This window comes from Python bivittatus, unplaced genomic scaffold, assembly GCF_059951505.1.
Source record: "Python bivittatus isolate LINGU-HERP-01145 unplaced genomic scaffold, Pbiv_v1 ctg000970_np1212, whole genome shotgun sequence".
Classification (NCBI taxonomy): domain Eukaryota; kingdom Metazoa; phylum Chordata; class Lepidosauria; order Squamata; family Pythonidae; genus Python; species Python bivittatus.
The window spans coordinates 121958-139677 of NW_028277121.1; the positions used below are offsets into that span (position 1 = coordinate 121958).

General features: G+C 43.2%; 1 protein-coding gene and 1 long non-coding RNA gene across 11 annotated transcripts in view; one reads left to right on the forward strand and one right to left on the reverse strand.

Annotated features, from left to right (window-relative positions):
* Window positions 1-4927, reverse strand: part of LOC148213652 (uncharacterized) — a 12809-nt gene extending 7882 nt beyond the window's left edge. Inside the window, exon 1 of the long non-coding RNA XR_015794179.1 lies at window positions 1251-4927. This is a non-coding gene — a long non-coding RNA (uncharacterized LOC148213652). The remainder of the gene's footprint in view (window positions 1-1250) is intronic.
* A 2215-nt stretch (window positions 4928-7142) lies between these two features.
* Window positions 7143-17720, forward strand: part of TBC1D1 (TBC1 domain family member 1) — an 86548-nt gene continuing 75970 nt past the window's right edge. For 5 of the 10 annotated variants that reach the window (XM_088131184.1, XM_088131187.1, XM_088131185.1 and 2 more), the window contains exons 1-3: window positions 7453-7722; window positions 10262-10352; window positions 14328-14800. In XM_088131184.1, coding sequence (XP_087987310.1) covers window positions 14384-14800 — 417 coding nt within the window. In that variant the 5' untranslated portion in view covers window positions 7453-7722; window positions 10262-10352; window positions 14328-14383. Of the gene's footprint in view, window positions 7403-7451; window positions 7723-7754; window positions 8511-10261; window positions 10353-14327; window positions 14801-17720 lie in introns of those variants that run through there. The other 5 variants (XM_088131181.1, XM_088131179.1, XM_088131180.1 and 2 more) reach the window with 5 other exon arrangements.

Sequence of the window (17720 nt, forward strand, 5' to 3'; positions counted from 1 at the left end):
AGTGACGCAAAATGATTCAATGTTTTCTTGTACTTTAGGCTGTTTGGGGTGTCTTGGTATTTCCTTTGTGTTACTGGTAAAAATAGTGCGCATGTGAGGTGTGGAAGTAGGCAGGATGTCTTACTTTCAGCTAGTTGTTGAGTTAATGCCAGAGATGACTCACTGGTATTACTACTCAGGAAGGGAGGAACTAGGCAGAAGTGAAAGTTTTAAAATAAAGCTCTGAAACTAAAGCCGATTCCGGAATATGTCGAAAGCAGTTTAGCAATCCTGGTTAGACTATATTTATTACAGCAGTGAAGCTAGATAGAGGATGGATGGATGGATGGATGGATGGATGGATGGATGGATGGATGGGGGGAGAGAGAGAGAGAGAGTATAAAATACAAAAAATAACACCTGTAGAGCCAGTTTCTCAACTCTAGGGATTATGGAATAATTACACTGAAAACCTTTCAGATTCATGTTTCATTCAGTCTTACACTGGAACAAAACTGATTTATGTCCAACATTTTCAGTATGGAATCGACATTATGGCTAGTTACATAACAACTGAACTGATATATCACACTAAACCAAAAACAAGAAAGTTACAACTTAGTGCATCTGTGAATCCAGCTATTTAGGTCTTATGAGTACCTTATTTTATTTCCACTACGGTAAGATTAGTAAATTGCTGTAAGTCCCACAATCAGTCTGTACAGAAGGACATGTATATTAAACTAGCAAATAAATTACACACAGAAACTTACACACACTCCTTTGTCCAATACACTGGGTATTCTCTGACAATTCAGGTTCTGACAAGCGCCTTGAGTCACGGAGGTCTCCTCCTGCTCCTCCTCCTCCCCACTTCTATCATGTCTAACTGACTAGCTTATTACCTCCAGAACATTTTAATTTTATAACATTTTAATAAGATTAAAACAAACACAGCAGTCTAACAGTAAAATTCCTCAGTGTTGAGGAGCCAGCATAAACTGTGTTTACAAGTCACCCAGCAGGCCAGGCCAGAAGAGCCCTTTAGATCCCAACGGCCTGCTCAGATAGTCAGATCTTAACAGCTTTATGGAAAGGTAACAAGAGTGGGGCCCATCTGATGTTGGGCGAATGCTGTTCCAGAGAAGGGCAGGCCCTACAGACGACAGACTCCACAGTAACGCTATAAAAGGACAAGATTAAAACTGATGGACTGCCTGCTGTATGCCTTTGCTAAAATACTTTATGAAAATTCATGCCATGATACATACTCGTTCGTCTTTCAGTTGCCACAGGACAGATTGTTCTGCTGCAGCGAATATGTTGCAACGACGACACTGGAATTTCTGGAAAGTGACTTTAGTTGTGCACCCATCGAGTCATCCATAAAAACAGATGAATTAGTCTCCTCTGTGAAACGACACTCTCTAGCCCTGCAAAGTCATTCTGTTACCAGATCTGTCCCTTGCTCTTCTCTATAAATTAATACTGCCCTTATACTCTTGCAAAGTACACAACATTCACGTTCTGTATATACCGAGAGCTTTTACAATATAAAAATAGACCTGAGAAAATAAACATGTCATGTGAAAAGAATCTGTCCTGATTCAAAGTCCCTGAAGCCAAAAGAAAAGTTTCCATTTGGTTGTAAATAGAGTTTGGATCCGGCAATAATGCATCAGTGGATTAGAAATAGCCATGCATTTTTTTGCAAATTCAGATGGGTGCCAACACTTCTGTTGTTGTCGTCTTTGTTGCAGCTCACAAATGTCTATTTATAGAAATCACCCTTAATCCAAACGGTGTAATTAGGTTATTTATTTTTATCATTTTGAAAGCGATGGAATCATGAAACATAAAGCTAGAGACAAGGGGAAAATGGCCTGTTGTTCTATGTTCCACATGGTTGTCTTAAAAGCCGAGCAGGAAGATAAAGACTAAAGTTAACCTGGTTGGGTTGCTTGTTTTAGAGTTTTGCTTTGGGCTACTTCTAAAAAATAGTTCCAGAATATCACTTGAATTTTCAAGAGCTGTGTGATTTCCTATCATTCGCCCCAACTTCTCTTTTACTTTACTCTGCTGGGTAAGACGAATCAGCAAGAGAAATAAACGTATGTAGAATGTGGTTTATACATGAATCGAGTCGTGTCGTTTCTGGTTTCCTGACTTACGCCTGCTTTTCTTTTTTGCCCCACCCCCACCCCCAGCTTCTAAGCAATTCAAAGATACAAGGCAACATCAGCCCCCCCCCCAAAAAAAGCAGAGTGGGGAAAAAAGCAGGAGTTTGTTTGCATAATAGGGGCACAGCCCTGTGGCTAGCAAAAGGGTACCCACCAGAAAAATATGCTGGCATAATATTTGCAGCCCTACGAGCTAAGCAATGTAGTTGTCAATTGAGTTGCGCCTGATTTTACAACATTTTTTGCTATGGTCGTTAAGTGAATCACACAGCCATTAAGTGAGTTCAACTTCCCCCATTGACTTTGCTTGTCGGAAGCCCCCTGGGAAGGTCGCAAATGGTGATCATGTGACTACAGGATGCTGCAACCGTCGTAAATACATGCCGGTTGCCAAGCACCCGAATTTTGATCTTGTGACTGCGGGGATGCCGCAATGGTTGTAAGTGCGAGGACCAGTTGTGAGTCACTATTTTCAGCACCATCATAACTTCAAATGGTTGTTAAATGAATGGTCGTAAGTCAAGGACTACCTGCTCTGCACCCATGACCTCTCAGACAGGCTATTGCTGAGCACTAATTTAGCACTCTTCTCAAAAACTACTACACCGTGTCCAAAAGGGTCCAGCAGACCAGCTTCAGGAGGTGGAGGAGAGGGGGCAGGATGAAACAGGAGGGAGCCATTGATACTGAGCACTCTATCCTTGGCTAGCCAAGGCCCATAGAGTTGGCACCACCCTCCACCAGAGTAATAAAAACAGTTGTTGGCCGAAACAGTGAAAAGCCTGTGATGACAGGACCAGCAACTTTCATCTGGCAGGACCCAGCTCCCTTTCCTGCTCCAAATGGGCCTGCTGTGCAGTGCTGTGCAGTGTTTTAAACACAGGTCTAGCACTCTTTAAAAGGAGCCCTTGTAAGATTTAACAAACACTTTGGAAACGGTGTTCAGGCATGCTTCTGCAGAGTCCAGGTGTCCAAGCCAAATTGGCAATGGAAGGCAATTCCCAGCCAATGGAGGGTATCAGCTAGGTCATGTCCACCATAACAATCTTGTTGGGAGCAGAGGGGAAACACTACTTTTAACATGGAACAACTAGAGGGTTTAAGCCATGTTTCTCAATCTCGGCAACTTTAAGATGTCTGGACTTCATGCTGGCTGGGGAATTCTGGGAGTTGAAGTCCAGACATTTTAAAGTTGCCGAGGTTGAGAAACACTACCTTTGATCATGAGACAAAGACAATGACATGAGGCCATGGCCTATAAAAGCCATTACAGGGTCATGTACCTGCTACAGTTAGAAGAACATGGCAGTGAGTCCCTGGTCGGCCAGACTGAACCGAAGTTTAGCCAATCTTGCTTAAAACAAGCTTGTCTTAATATGATGTAGCAATGGGACTTCATTTCGTGCGGGTTCTCTCTCTCCCTGTGTTATTCGTGCAATCCAAGGTGTGATGCCCAAACACGCCTTCCCGTGTAATCTTCCTGAACGGTCACCTAGCAGCCAGAAACAAAAAGGAAGGTTGCTGCTGACGGGGCTAACCGCTTTGGCTCCTCTTCTCCCTGAACAGCTCATATCTCAGAGGTGCTCATTACTTGCAAAACCTCTGCCTAATGTTAGCTGTTTTCGTCTTCATTCCTCCTTCCCTCCCTCCCTTTTTTCATAAAGGCTGATATTTTCTGTTTTGCTTTTACCTACAAGCTGCCCTGGAAGGTTTTTACAGGACAGAAAAAGGTTATAGTGCTGTAAACAGGAGCGTCCATGGGTATGTGTATGTCAAAAGAGTCAAGATGGTGGGCACATCCATGTGAACAAAGCCCTGCCCTTTTTTACATGTGTTGTGACACACACAAAAGGGGTGGGACTTTGATCACACAGATGTGCCCACCATCTTGACTTTTCTGACAGACATATGAATATCCTTAGCTATAAATATTGCATATAATAAACATCTGGTTTGCTGTTGAAAGCACTATATCCTAAATACCATGGGTGGGGTCTTCTCAAGATACGGTTCTGGTTTTTGCCCAGCAGTTGATGGTAATGATATCTGTTTGCTGAATATTAGCTAACTTGATTGATTGATTGATTGATTGATTACACCATGCTGCAATGGAGGACTCTTAGTGGTTCTAGGAATACAACAACTATTAAAACATCCACAATCAGCATCATGATAATATTAAAAAAACTCCAAAAATATAAAATAAACCCCAATCCTGTCATCAATTATGCTAGTCAGGATGATTAGAAGAAAATAGAGAGTTTGGAAAGGAATTGAAATCCACACAAAACTGGCATATATCTGACTAATTTGCAAATTGCCATGTTAAAAGAAATGAACATAAAAAGGATTTGTTGCTTCTCTGTCAAGGAGGACAGAGACGCACCCAAACCAAGTTGCCTATTGTGGAATTATTACCTAAGAAAGGATAGGGACCATTTGGAGTGGTCAGTTTTTCCCCATAAAAGTTGCTGGGCTGGAATCTGGTCATTCTCTAAAGCAGGGTTTCTCAACCTCAGCAACTTTAAGATGGGTGGCCTTCAGCTCCCAGAATTCCCCAGCCAGCATGTTGCTGAGGTTGAGAAACACGGCTCTAGTGGACCGCAAATAGCTTGAATGCGTGATAAAGAATTATTGTACTATCATCACCATTATTAAGGTGTGAGACTCATTTGGTCTCCATTTACAGCTTCCACTGCTGGCTGCTGTGGAAATGTCTTACGCGATACAGGAATTTCTCTCGCTTAAAACAGCCTCCGTGTAACGAGCACAGCCCCTTCCCAGCTCATATGAGAACGAGATCTTCTGTCCTGGTGGCATCTGAAAATCTCTTCTCCTGTAACACCAGCTGGCAGAGAACTCCCACCGGGCCCTTTCTCCTACTTCAAACACAGCTCAAGGGCATTCTAAGTCAACAGCATTTCCAACCTCCTTCTTCCCAGGAACCTCTTACTGCTACGAAGGAAAATAATTACCTTGTGTAATGGATTTTGGGAACAAAGTAGAAGCCTATGTCCCCCCCCCCCCCAACATTTCAACCTTCTTAACTTGGTTTATATGCAGCAGCAAAGTAGGCCTGGTCAGTTTGCTGGCTACTCATCCAGTCTAGTCAGTTTCTCCCAGCACAGCTCTGTTGATCCTACTGGGAAAAGTCCCAGATCAAAACAGCAGCTGAACAGTCAGCTCAGGTCATGTTTTCTTCCAAGCGTTGGGCATGCCTTGCTCTGCATATTACATACATGTTTGGGTGCAGTTCTGCTGCCTTTTACATTTCAGCAGGCAGGAAGTTGATAAAGTGAATGAGCAGCAGTGAAGTGTTAAGGAGTGCAGGTTTTATCTGCCATGTAGAAGACACTGTCCCTTTCCCCATTTGCAGTTCAGAATGGCACCAGAATGCCTTGATAGCTACACAGTCTATAGAGTATTATGTCACTGTTTTGTATTCCAGAATAAATGTGGCTTTCCCCCCTTAATTCCACACTGTCGTGCTCCAAGGTTGGTAAACTCTATAGCACCTCTTTCTCACTTGCACAATTCCATTCAGGTGACCTGCAGCAAGTGTGAACAGAAGCATGTTGTGAGGTAGGGTGAAAATAATTTCACACTGATAAAAAAATCTAGCAGATGTTCATCAAACAATTAACCAGACAGACAAGTATCCTCCCTGCTTCGCATGGAAAAACTGCTGAAAAATGGACTGGTCGTAGCTTTAGATGGCCTATATATAGTTTTCTTATTTGAAAGCAGAGTACTTGCTGGAATTCTTGTGTTATAACCTTAACCTTCCTTCTAATACATATTACTAACCAGAGCTCTGAGAGACTTCGAGGAGGAAAGTCTAAGAGGGTTGAGAATCCTTGTTTCTTCTGGTCACTCTTTAGTATCTCCTGCTAGAGTTTTTCTCCTGGCGTTTGTCTCTCATCTTTGTCTGAATCCTGAGATTTTTTTCCCCATCTTCCCTCCTTTTTCAAAAAAATAAAAAAAATTAAAATTAAAATATCAAACTCTCCATACAATCTGCTTTCCAACCACGCGAAAGCAAAAAGAACAAAGCCTTGTAACTCTCTGGGCAATATACTGTGGAAGAAATAGGAATGGATTTAACAGTTCTGAACTGACCCAAACAGCAGTTCATTCATCCTTGCTGTGCCATTCAGAAAACAATGAGGGTCACCAAACTGCGGTTTTGCTGATTATTTGCTACTTTCTCAGTATTTGTCAGTTCTGATCACTTTTACTTGGGGTAGTAAAACTTGTTGATCAGAAGTTCTGAGCCACCAGGAAGTTTCCATTAAAGTCCACACTGTTTTGTTATGATGAAATTGTCCAGCTCGGTCTCAAAAATCTCAAAAAGCTGTGCAGAGCTGGGCCTGGTTAGTCCTTCGGTAGAGGCCTCCAGGAAGTCACAGGCTGAGACATTTAAAAAAAAGAGAGAGGCATCTCCTGGAGCACATGGCGAAGCACTTCCTCAGGCTGGCAGAGAAAGCTGTGTGGGCACGGCCTAAAAGTTCCCAGGAGTTGAGCTCAGTTGGAAGATGTTGCCTTCTCCTGAACTTATTTTTCAATCAGCACCTTTAGGATTGGACGGGGTTCCTTCCAGGAGGGAAGCCCGGGCTCCGTTCAGAGCAGGGTTAGGGTCTGCCACCGGCAGACGAACGATGCTCTCCCCTCGACCGCGCGTCCCTGCAGCACGTCCACCCTGCAAGCGGTCGCAAGGCCGCCGTCCAGCTTCAGCTTGAGACCCGGGGCTCTCCTGCCGGTCCCCCACCCGCCGCTCAGCCTCAGAGGTCAGCCAAGGTCGGCCCGCCGGCTGAAGCGAGAGCGACCCAGCAGGGCCAGGCGCAGCCGCCAGCGTCGAGCTCGTCCGGACGGGGGAGAGGCGGGACCTCGGGCCGTCCGCCTCCCAATCGGGCTCTACGGCGGGAAAACGGCGCCTTGAAAAAGGAAGCGCCGGCCTTCCGACCCTCGGCCCGGTTGCGGGGTCCGGGGCGTCGTCCGGCCTCGGGTCGGGGGAGCAGCGCCCGGAAAGGCCGGGCGCGTCGCGGCTCCGGGCGTCGCGTGCTGTAGCAAGCGAGTGGCTCAAGACGCGCGGCGCGGCGCGGCGCAGCAGCCTGTCCGCCCGGGCGCTCCCCGCGGACCCGTCTATCCTCGCCCCCCGCCCAGCAGGGGCGCGTCATGCCCCGCCGGCGCGGCCGCCCCCGGGCTCCTCCCCCGGGCGGGGGCGGCGCCGACAGCGAGAGCAGGTGAGGCGGCGGGACCCCCTCCGGCGACGCCGCGCGCCCGGGTGGGAGGCTGGGCGGGCGAGGGGCGCGGCGTCCCGGGGGAGCGCGCCGGCCCCGCGCGCTTTGCCTCCGGCGAGCTCCCCGCCGGCCGGGGTGGGCGAGGCGAGCGCAGGGGTGCCTCGCCGCCGCCCAGGCGAACTTCCTCTCCGCCGCGGCGTGCGCAGCGCCGGCTCGCCGGGGAGGGCGGAGAGTCGGGCTGCGCGTCCCCCGCCGGGACCTCTCCGACAGTCCGCCGGGCGCTGCAGGCGAGGAGGCAGCGCGGCTCCACGCGGGCGGGCGAGGTGGGTGAGGAGGGAGCCCGCGTGGCCCGCAGCGGAGGGGCGCCGGTGCAGAACCCGCCCCGCTCCCCGCAAGCCGCGGGTGGCGTCCAGCTTGCCGGCTGCCAGCGCGGGGGGCCTGCGATCTCAGCGGGAAGCGGCGAGGAAGGGAATGGCGAAGCGAGGAGAAGGAGAAGGAGTAGGAGAAGGAGACAGAACTGCAGTGGAAGGAATGCGCGAAGAGGCAGGGAGCTGCCGTTAAGCGTTTCCAGCGGCGCTTAAGGGGCGCTATCCTAAAGAGTCGCCCCAGCGCAGTTCCTGGCGGTCTCGTGGCGCGGGGGCCGAGCACGGAATACTGCATCGCAGTTGCGATCCACAGAGGAATGCACGGCTGTGCGGTTTAATTTTTGTGCTCGTTGCTTTGTGCAAAGCATCAGTGATTAACTGGGCAATCAGTGAGCCTGGGCGGTTGGCGACTGACCCCCGCTTGGCTTCCACCGAAATCCTGCCCAGACGTGATTCAAAGAGGTGCCGTGACCTTCTGGAGGCGCTTCGGTCCCTCTGTTGCCCAGGCTCGGCTGCTCCGCTTAGGTCAATGAACGTTGCGTGTGTAGCGATTCCCATAACATGCTCGGTGCAAGCGTCACCCTTGAAGGAGACTCGAGTTAGGCTTTTTCTTTGCTGCTTTTATGTTTTCGAGGTTTCACGTGTTTATCACAACGGAACGAATGAAAAGCTCGCTGGGCTGATTGCAATTACTGACTGAAGGGGGACGGCTTGGCTTGTAAGCCCCCCCCACGTCCAAATCTTGGGTAGGCGTGTGTGCGTGATGTTCTGTTCTGCTTGGGGATCGGGTGAGAAAAGGATCACTCTGGCATCCAGCACTGTAGTGCTCGGGGTAACCTGAAGCCTGGGCCTGGATTGCTCTGCTGGAATTCCAGCGTGATCGAAAGAATTCAAATGACTGCTTTCCAATGGCAGAAGATAAGAAACGGGGACACTTTCCCCTGCTCTCTTTGAAGCGACAGGAAGTTGTAACCATTGTCAATTCCATGTCTACTGTTTCTGGTCGGTTTAGTAGTTTCCAATCAAGGATCATCAAGGGTGCCAATTGCCTTGAAAACAGAACAGCTCCCCCCACCCCCTTACATTGTTCCTAAAAATGTGTCAGCTTGGAACATGATCCTTTGTGGTTGTTTTCTATAAACACCAACAGGATAGTTGTGTGTTCCTCCAACCTCAGCACAAAGTCATTTGGAAGCTAGTCCTCCCGTTTGCATGACTTTCCTTTAGAGTTTGCAAATGTGTTGAGCAGGGAATCTTGGCTGCTTCAGTCAAAGGGATTGTAATGAGAATGACTGGAAAAAGCAGTACAGTGAATATGAATAACTGAGTGTAACGTTAGCTATGAAAGGGACCTGTTCAGAATAGTAGAAATTTAGAGAGCATTTGGGGGACTTAGATCTTTTTGGGACCTGCCCTCGTTGGCTAGTGCTGTTATAATGTACGGTATATTGTTTGGTATTGTTTGGATATTTGGATGCAGTTTAGAGCTATTTTGGAGTAGAGTGGCATAAAAAAACTAATAAATACTAGAACTGGTTTTTTGGGGGGGGGGTACCTTCAAGTCAGTGTTGACTCCTGCAGTTTTCTTGGCAAGATTTTTTTCAGAAGTGGTTCTGCATCTTCCTAGGGCTGAGAAAGGGTGACTAGCCCAAGGAGTGACCTGAGTTCATTAAAAAAAAAAATTTTTTAAGGTTATCAACCCATGATTCTGAAATCACTAAATTTATGGTGGTAGTTTATATGACCCCCAAGGATCAAGTTGTGTGTGCTTCGTATACATAAGCACTGGGACTAATTTGCATCTGTTTGCATGAAATTAGCATCCTTTGCATTTAGGGTCTGTATCCTATTTCAACCATATTATCTTTTTAGAAAAATGTCTTTCTGGTGCAAGACAGAGAAAACTATTTCATCCTTTTGAATCCCATAAAATCCTAAGTTTGAAAAACAAATCATAAGGGTGAGGGGGTTTGGGGGTTTGGGTTACTTATTTTATGCTCTTAGTTGATTTATCACCAGCTTCCAGAAATATTTCTATAGCTGAGGCAAAGAAACGTACATTTAAAAACAGCGTACATTCCTAGAATTATGAGAAGTACTGATGAAATGCCACTTCCTTGACTGATAGGTGCTGTAGTATTAGGTTTTTCTAACCATACTGGTTGGGTTTAAGATGTTAACCTGGCACCTCCCATCACTGGTGACTTTGGGCCAGCCGGCTCTCTCTCATCCTGATTTACCTGGCAGGGATGTTGTAAAAGGGGGGTGGGAATCAAGGGAGGACTACCTGGACTCTCCTAAGTTCTTGGAAGAAAGGGGGAATGTAAATCTAAGAAGTCCAAGGTAATCTTCAACCATATATCCCCAAGGACTATCACAGGCTAACAGAGTGACACGCAAGTTTGTGAATAAGGAAATCCCATGGATGTAGATTTTCTTCTAGCTGTCATCTCCTGTTACTGAAGATGATTGAAACCTCTCTACCTTTATTATGCAGTCTGCATGCTGGAGCTCCGTTCACCAAGCCATGTAGGAAGGAGGCAAAGGCATTCACATCTTTTAAAATACAGCATTCTTGAGTATCAAAGGTCAGTTTATATTTCACCGTTGTAACAAGAATGTTTATTTCCCACTGGCAAGGAAGCAAAATTCAGATGGTTTTAGACAAAAATGTATTTTGGGGTTTGGACATCCTTTTTGAAATCAGCGCATCAGGAACATGGCAAGTTCCTTTTAAATGATATTTAAAGAGAGATCAGGGATTTTTCTCTTATAAGCAGCTGCTGAAACATGTGCTCTGTTTCAGTCTAGTTTTAAGAGTCTGCATACTTGCATATTATGGAGAAAGCAGGCAAGTAAAAAGAAGAGTAACCTTTGAGCTCAGCTTAATTTTGGTGACCTCATGGATACATCTGTATTTTTTTCCCTGGCAACAAGAAAGGAAAGGTGATTTAGCATTATCTTCTCAGATTTTCTAAACAAAATTGTAACTTTTTAGAGGTCAGGTAACATACAGAGTCTAATGGTCAGCAAGGGGCAAAAGCATCACCAACTATCCTGATTTAGAATGATGTGTGAATGCAGCGAAAAAGAGGACTGAAGGGGAATGATGTATATTTTGATTACAGCTTTTATTTTAAAATGAAGCCTTTTAATTATTTTAAGGCTAGCCCTGAGATCAAAATTAGAACTTGAAAGTGCACTGTGAAAAAAACTCCAATTTAATATTCTGTTTAGTTTGGCCTCGTATTTCTCTTGTATTCTTCATTTTTGATGAGTTAGGGTTCCTTAGAGCTTTTGATCGTTTTCTACTTTCTTTGCTCCTTTTTTCCCAAGATACTTCATTTCAGTTTGTTATTGCTCTCTCTCTCTCCTCCTCCTCCTCCTTCTCCTTCTCCTTCTCCTTCTCCTTCTCCTTCTCCTTCTCCTTCTCCTTCTCCTTCTCCTTCTCCTTCTCCTTCTCCTTCTCCTTCTCCTTCTCCTTCTCCTTCTCCTCCTCCTCCTTTGTATTTTGCTCATATTTAAGTTGAAACTAATTCTTGAGTTTGACAGTCTGTCAACGGAAGAGGCCCTGCGGAATCCACATCTCCCTCATTTTCTTCTTTCTTGGCAACGTGACATTTTTTCCTAATCTTGTCAAGTGCATAAACAGTGACAAAAGCAGAAGAAAATAAGCTCAACTTGCTTTGTCCTCTCTGGTAAGAATTATGGATTGGACTCAGAGGAAGAGGACATTATTACGGGCAGCGGTGGTAGTGACGTGAAGATAGACGTAGACAAGAACCTAGGTTTGCTGAAACCATCTTCCCCAAACTAGAGGCAGCCCTGTATAAATGTCTTATAGCGCTCACCCTTCTCTCACCTGGTTTCCCATTCCACACTCTTCTATCACCAAAAAAAAAAAAAAAAAGTGATTGTCTATCAACAATGGATATGTTGGCTATTCCCTCTTTGTCTTACATAATCTCTGTTATATTGCAGGTCTATTGTTCAATATCACAAACATTTTACTTTTTTTTTTTTAATGCATCTGTAACTAACACCGTTTTCTACATTCAGTGATGTCTTTTATGAAACAGAGGATGGCTTGTGTGGCTCTTCTTGCAGTCATCTCTTTTCAGCTCATTCGGGTCTCCGTTACAGTCCTTTCTTCCTACTGATGTGATCACGCCATTTATCTCAGCAGGCGCTGCAGGTTTTAGCATCCTTTTCCCCAGAGCACTGCAAATGGCCTAGTGCATTGATGAGCTCATTGCAGTTAGGAGGGCCCTCACTGGGTATGGATATATTGTGGTGAGATCAATGGTGCTGGTGGTAAGTCTCTGCTTTGGCTCTCTTCTACTGTCTCCTCAACTTCAGGTTCAAGGGATGAGTGCTTTAATTTCCATCTCAGCCCTTTAACATCTCTGACATTCTTTGTCCTTTATTCTCCTGAATTAATCTACTTTCCTTTCCTTTATTTAACTTTTAGACCTGCTATTGTTGGGGTTCAATGAATGGAACAGATTTTTCTTGTAATTCTTCAAGCTATTCCCTTTATCTTCAACTACTGTATCTTAATCTCTTTAGCACTCCTGTACATTATCTCTGGTTGGCTTCTTGATCATCCTTTCTATCTGTAATTTTTGTATAAATGTCACCTTCAAATCAAGCTTGACTTACAGGAACAAATCCATGTACTTTTCTTGGCAAAATATTGAAGTGGTTTCCTATTGTCTTTTTTCAGGCTGTTTTTCCAACATTGGTTGATTTATAGGGTTGGATCTGATTGTTATTTAGATGAGAGATTATCAGCTACACCCATGATTATAAACTAGACTGGAAAGTTGAAAAACATACCAAAAGAAGGCAGTGGCAAATCATGTCTGCCTGTCCGTCCGTCCATCCTGAATAGGATATAGCAAATCTTATGACACTTTAACATTCTCCAGTTTTAGTATGTTCCAACAATTATCATGGGTTTCTTCCAAGAGTGAAATATTCCTGTCAATCCAGTTATCCCTACTGAAATTTTAGCATTTTGAAACACTGAAATCAAGCAAAATGGCAGTTTGAATGCTAGAGCTATAATTTGGTCAAATCAATTTTAAATATTAGTATTCTGTATGGAGAAATGGAAGCTCAACCAAAACCTAGAAAAAAAAAAATTTTCCTGAGAAATTGAAAAAAATGGGAAAGAATTTAAAAAGGTCCAATATCTTCAGTTAGAATAAAAAATCTAATAAGATAAAGTACTTGTCTACTGCAACCATTTTATTCCCCTCTCAGTGTCTTCTGTTGGGCTGAGAAATGGTTCAGATTCGAAAGAAAAATTTCAGAGCACACGTGGAAGCACAAGTAGCACCTGTTAGCAGTTCTTTCGGCCAAAGGGGTCTTTTCCTGGGTTTGCAGTGGGGGGGGGGCAGTCATATGGTCCTGAGAAAGGTGACTGGTGTTATGGGGTTACAGGCAGATACTTGGTTGAGGTTCTCTAAGATATTCTGAAACACCTCTTCAACCTGGAATCCAGAGTGTAGCTCAAACATTGATTAACTGATTATGTGCCATCAAGTTGTTTTTAACTCCTAGCAACCTCATAGATAGATTTGCTCCATGATGATCTATCCCTAACCTGGTCTTTCAGGTCTTCCAATGGTGCACTCATTGCCACTGTAACTGAGTCTATCCGCCTTGCTGCTAGTTGTCCTCTTCTGTTATGCTGGTTGTCCTCTTCTGTTATTCTCAAACATACTTTCTACTAACTTTTAATACAACTTTTATTTAAGAGTATCAAAGCATCATGGCTCCTTAATACAGAGAACAAACAGTGCTTTACTGGTTTAATTTATGTTGGCTTGGCAATTGCTAACTTTTTATTTAGAGGTTGTTGGTTCTGTCTGGGGCTAGGCTATCATGTTGATCATTGTCTCTGTCTTCATCTTTGTTTTTAGCTTGTGAAACTGATAAAATTAGGAGGTGCTTAAGAGTTCTGCAGCTTCTGGGTCCTCTAGTTAAAAAAAAAAAAAGAAAGTAAATTCAATAAATGTACTTAGTGTCTGACTAAATTATAGTTTTAGAAATTAAGAAACATTATATTTGTAGGAGTGAATCAAATGTTATATACATTGCATTGTACGGTCTTAAAATAGCACAGTGAACTTATATAAGTAAAGAGTGTTTTAAAGATAAATACAGCATATATTTTAATTCTCCCCAGAATTTGTGTGTGTGTGTGTGTTGAAATAGAAAAATGCATTTTTATGTAGCTTCAACATTTCCAGAAATGTTACATTTCTGACTATGAAGTTTAGTCAGTTAATCGATAACATATTGAAACTGAGTATTTGTTTTAATATTTGCAACGTATTTATAAAAAGATAGAATGGCATAATTTCTTTCAGGTATTTCAAAAGCAGTATTTTTCTTCATCAGTAATAACTTACGTTTATTACATAAATGCCGTTGTATAAACAAAAGAAAAGCTTGAAATATGGAAGTTTAGTTTAATCATTGGCATGATTCTTGGAACAGATAGAAGTTATTAAATCAGCATGTTAACGACATACTTTTTGTTTTCATTTTAGAATTTCAAGACTTCCTAATTTATTGGGTTGGTGTACTCCTTTTTTATGACTTAAAAATGGAACCTTTGTCATTCAGAGTTAAAAATCCTGAAGCGTTCAGTGACGGTTCAGTTGACTTCAGTCTTCACCTGATAGGGTCCTTGCCTGTGCACTCTTTAACCACCATGCCAATGCTTCCTTGGATCGTGGCACACGTCCGACAGCTCAGCACTCAGGCTTTGAAGGAAGAGCCTGGCACCAGGCAAATTCGGATTTATGTCTCACCGGCCAGGATACGCTGTGAAGTGGACTCAGGAAAAAACCAGCAGTGGGATCCTCTGATTTGTTCTAGCCTGTTTGAATGTAGGCCACAGCATGTCCACAAACTGATTCACAACAGTCATGATCCAAGCTATTTTGCCTGCCTGATAAAAGATGGAGCACAACATCAGCAAAATATCTGCTACGTCTTCAAAGCTGATGATCAAACAAAAGTAAGTGAAGATTTGCGTTTGGGTTATAGCTAGAAGAGGTGAGTGATTGTTTTAGACGACGTGCCCCAAATGATAAAGAAAGTTAAGTAAATCGTATTGTAGAAACTTGTCCATCTTTATACCACCTATGTATAGTTATCATGTGGTAAGTTGAACATTTGTCTAAAACTTGTAAACTGATACATATAAAGTTCTTATTTTTTACTGTACCATGCTGTAATCTAAGTGACAACATCTGTTCCAAATGAGTGACCTGGACTGTGATAATTGCACAATATCCTGAAGGCATGCCATATGTAAATCTGTTAATTTATCACAACTTTCCAAAATACTTGCAATTAAATTAAGGGTTGCTAGGTAATCATCAGAACTATAATTCCCATAGAAAGGACATGACTGAGAAATAAATTTTAAATCTCCGGTGGGTATGCAGATTTATACTCTAAAAGCGACTAGTAAAAATTGCTTTTCCTTTAACCAAAATGTGACTCCTTGAGCCATAAGATTGCTTTTACCCTGTTAGAGGAGAATTTGATTATGCTCAGACTGGCAGGTTCAAAATTGCTTTGAAGAATAATCTGATATGACAACAGTATTATTCCTGATGGCCCAAAGTAGACAATTCCTCTGTTCTGGGTTTGGCTTTAGCTCACTCTTTTGAGATGACATAAATGCAGTGGCTCCATTTGTCTTCATTAATGTCATGCTGTTGACATGAGCTGACCCTACAGGACTTTCTCCTACAATAATAATGGTACTGCTAATCATCTCAAATACTCAATCTGTACAATAATAAACAATCAATCAATCAATAAACAGGATAATGTGGGAAGCCGGAGACAGAACTGGTAAAATTCTCTGTCTGCTGCTTCCTACAATATCCTGTTTAGCCATGCATTGTGAAAAAAAAAATGTGCCTCACCTTGTTCAAGTCTGAAAGTAGATTGATAGGAAGCCCAAATAACAAAACCATAGATTAACAGACAAGGCTGGAAGTGTAATTGCCAATTTTTTGGGATAATGACTATCCTGGATATTTTTATAAAGTTCAGTTGTTCACTTGCTCCCAACTCTGCATGACCCAATGGACTGTCATTTCACCAGGACTGTCTGTCAGTAACTGTTTGGCTGAGTTCTTGTAAGCTCCTGCTTGTGTTACCAGTGATAGCATCTAGCTACCTTGTCCTCTTTCAACCTTTTTTCCTTTGCTGCAGCTTTTTCCATCCAAAGACTTTGGCCTTTGCATTATGTGTCCAAATATCCAAGCTTACTAGTGCTTCGGTGAGCAGTCTGGTTTTACTTCTGGTTTTAGTACTGAATGATTTGTCTTCTTGTAGTCCAATATATTCTCAACATTTGTGTTTTCTGCATCACAATTCAATGACATCAGTATTTCTTGGAATTACTGAAGGGTCAGATTTCAAAGCCATGTTACAACTGGGAAAACCATGGTCTTGACAATCAGTACCTTAGTTGTCAGTGTGCACTTTTCATTCTTTGTCTAGACGTGTCAAGACCTCTCTTTATTTCATGACCACAGTCATCATCTTTGTGAATTTTTGACCCTAGGAAGATAGAAGCCTATTTTGTTCCTCATTTCCACTGCATTGGCATAGCTTTTAACATAACCTTAGGGTTTATTTATTTATTTTATTTATTCATTGGATTTTGAGACCACCTGACTCCAGAATAGCTCTCTCGAGTCAGCCTCAAACCAACCCTAAATCTACCGGAACAAAAACAAAACAAAAGGGGGCTCCGTAATCTCCCTGTCCCCAAGGCCTGGGAGAACAACTGTTAATTTACTAAATGACAAAAGGGTAGGAGATACACAAATCTCTCAGGGCAGATAATTCCAGAAGGCAGGAACTACAGTAGAGTGGGCGTACTTCCTGTGTCTTGCAAGATGACATTGTTCAACTGATGGGACCTGGAGCACATGCCCCAGTCCTGCTAGACCATACTAGACTGGCAGAGATGACTATAGGTAAACAGTCCTTCAGATGGCCCCGCCCTATGCCACGAAGGGCTTTAAAGGTGATAACCGGCTTTTTGAGTTGTACCCAGAAGCCAACTGGTAACCAGTGCAGTGTGTGAAACAGGTGGGTCATGTGCCCATAATATTGAGCAGAAAACCAGCTTTGAACTTGCTTCTTTCACCTTCAACAAGATATCCTTTAACTCTTCCTCTCTTATAGCATCAAAGTAGTCTCATCAGCATATCTGAGGTTGTTGATGTTTTTTCCAGCAATTTTAATTCCAATTTTTGCTTTTTCTCCCAGCGTTTCTCATGATGTATTCTGCATATCAGTTAAATGATGCATGTTGATTGAAAAAAAAGATAACAGTATACCACCTTGGTATAATTGTTGCCCAATTTTGTACCATTTAGTTGTTCCATATTGCTTCCTAGACAGCTTACAAATTCAGTGGGCAGGTGAGGCAGCCTAGATCAATACTGTTAAGGGTCTGTACAGCGAAAAGCTTTCCATTATCTGTTGGATGCTAGCAATATGATTCTTGGGTACCCCCACTTTTTCTGAATCCAACTTGTATATCTGGCAATTCTTTTTCCGTGTATTGTTGAAGTCTGGACTGCAAAATCTTAAGCATTATGTTACTAGCGTGTGAGATAAGTGTAATTGTTTGGTAGTTTCAGCATTCTCTAGTACTGTCCTTTTTGATTTTGGACTATAAATCGATCTTTTCCAATTTATTGGCCATTGCTGTGTTTTCCTTACTGTTTACCAGGTAACACATTAAGTTGGTAAGATTTTAAGCCATTCTGCTGGTGTTTCATCAGCTCTTGCCACTTAGTTGTTAGCAATATTTTCTAGCCAATTTAACTTTAGTTTCCAGAACGTCTGGTTCTAGTTCAGTGATCAAGCCTCCATAAACATGAGCAAATCTGTAATATTTT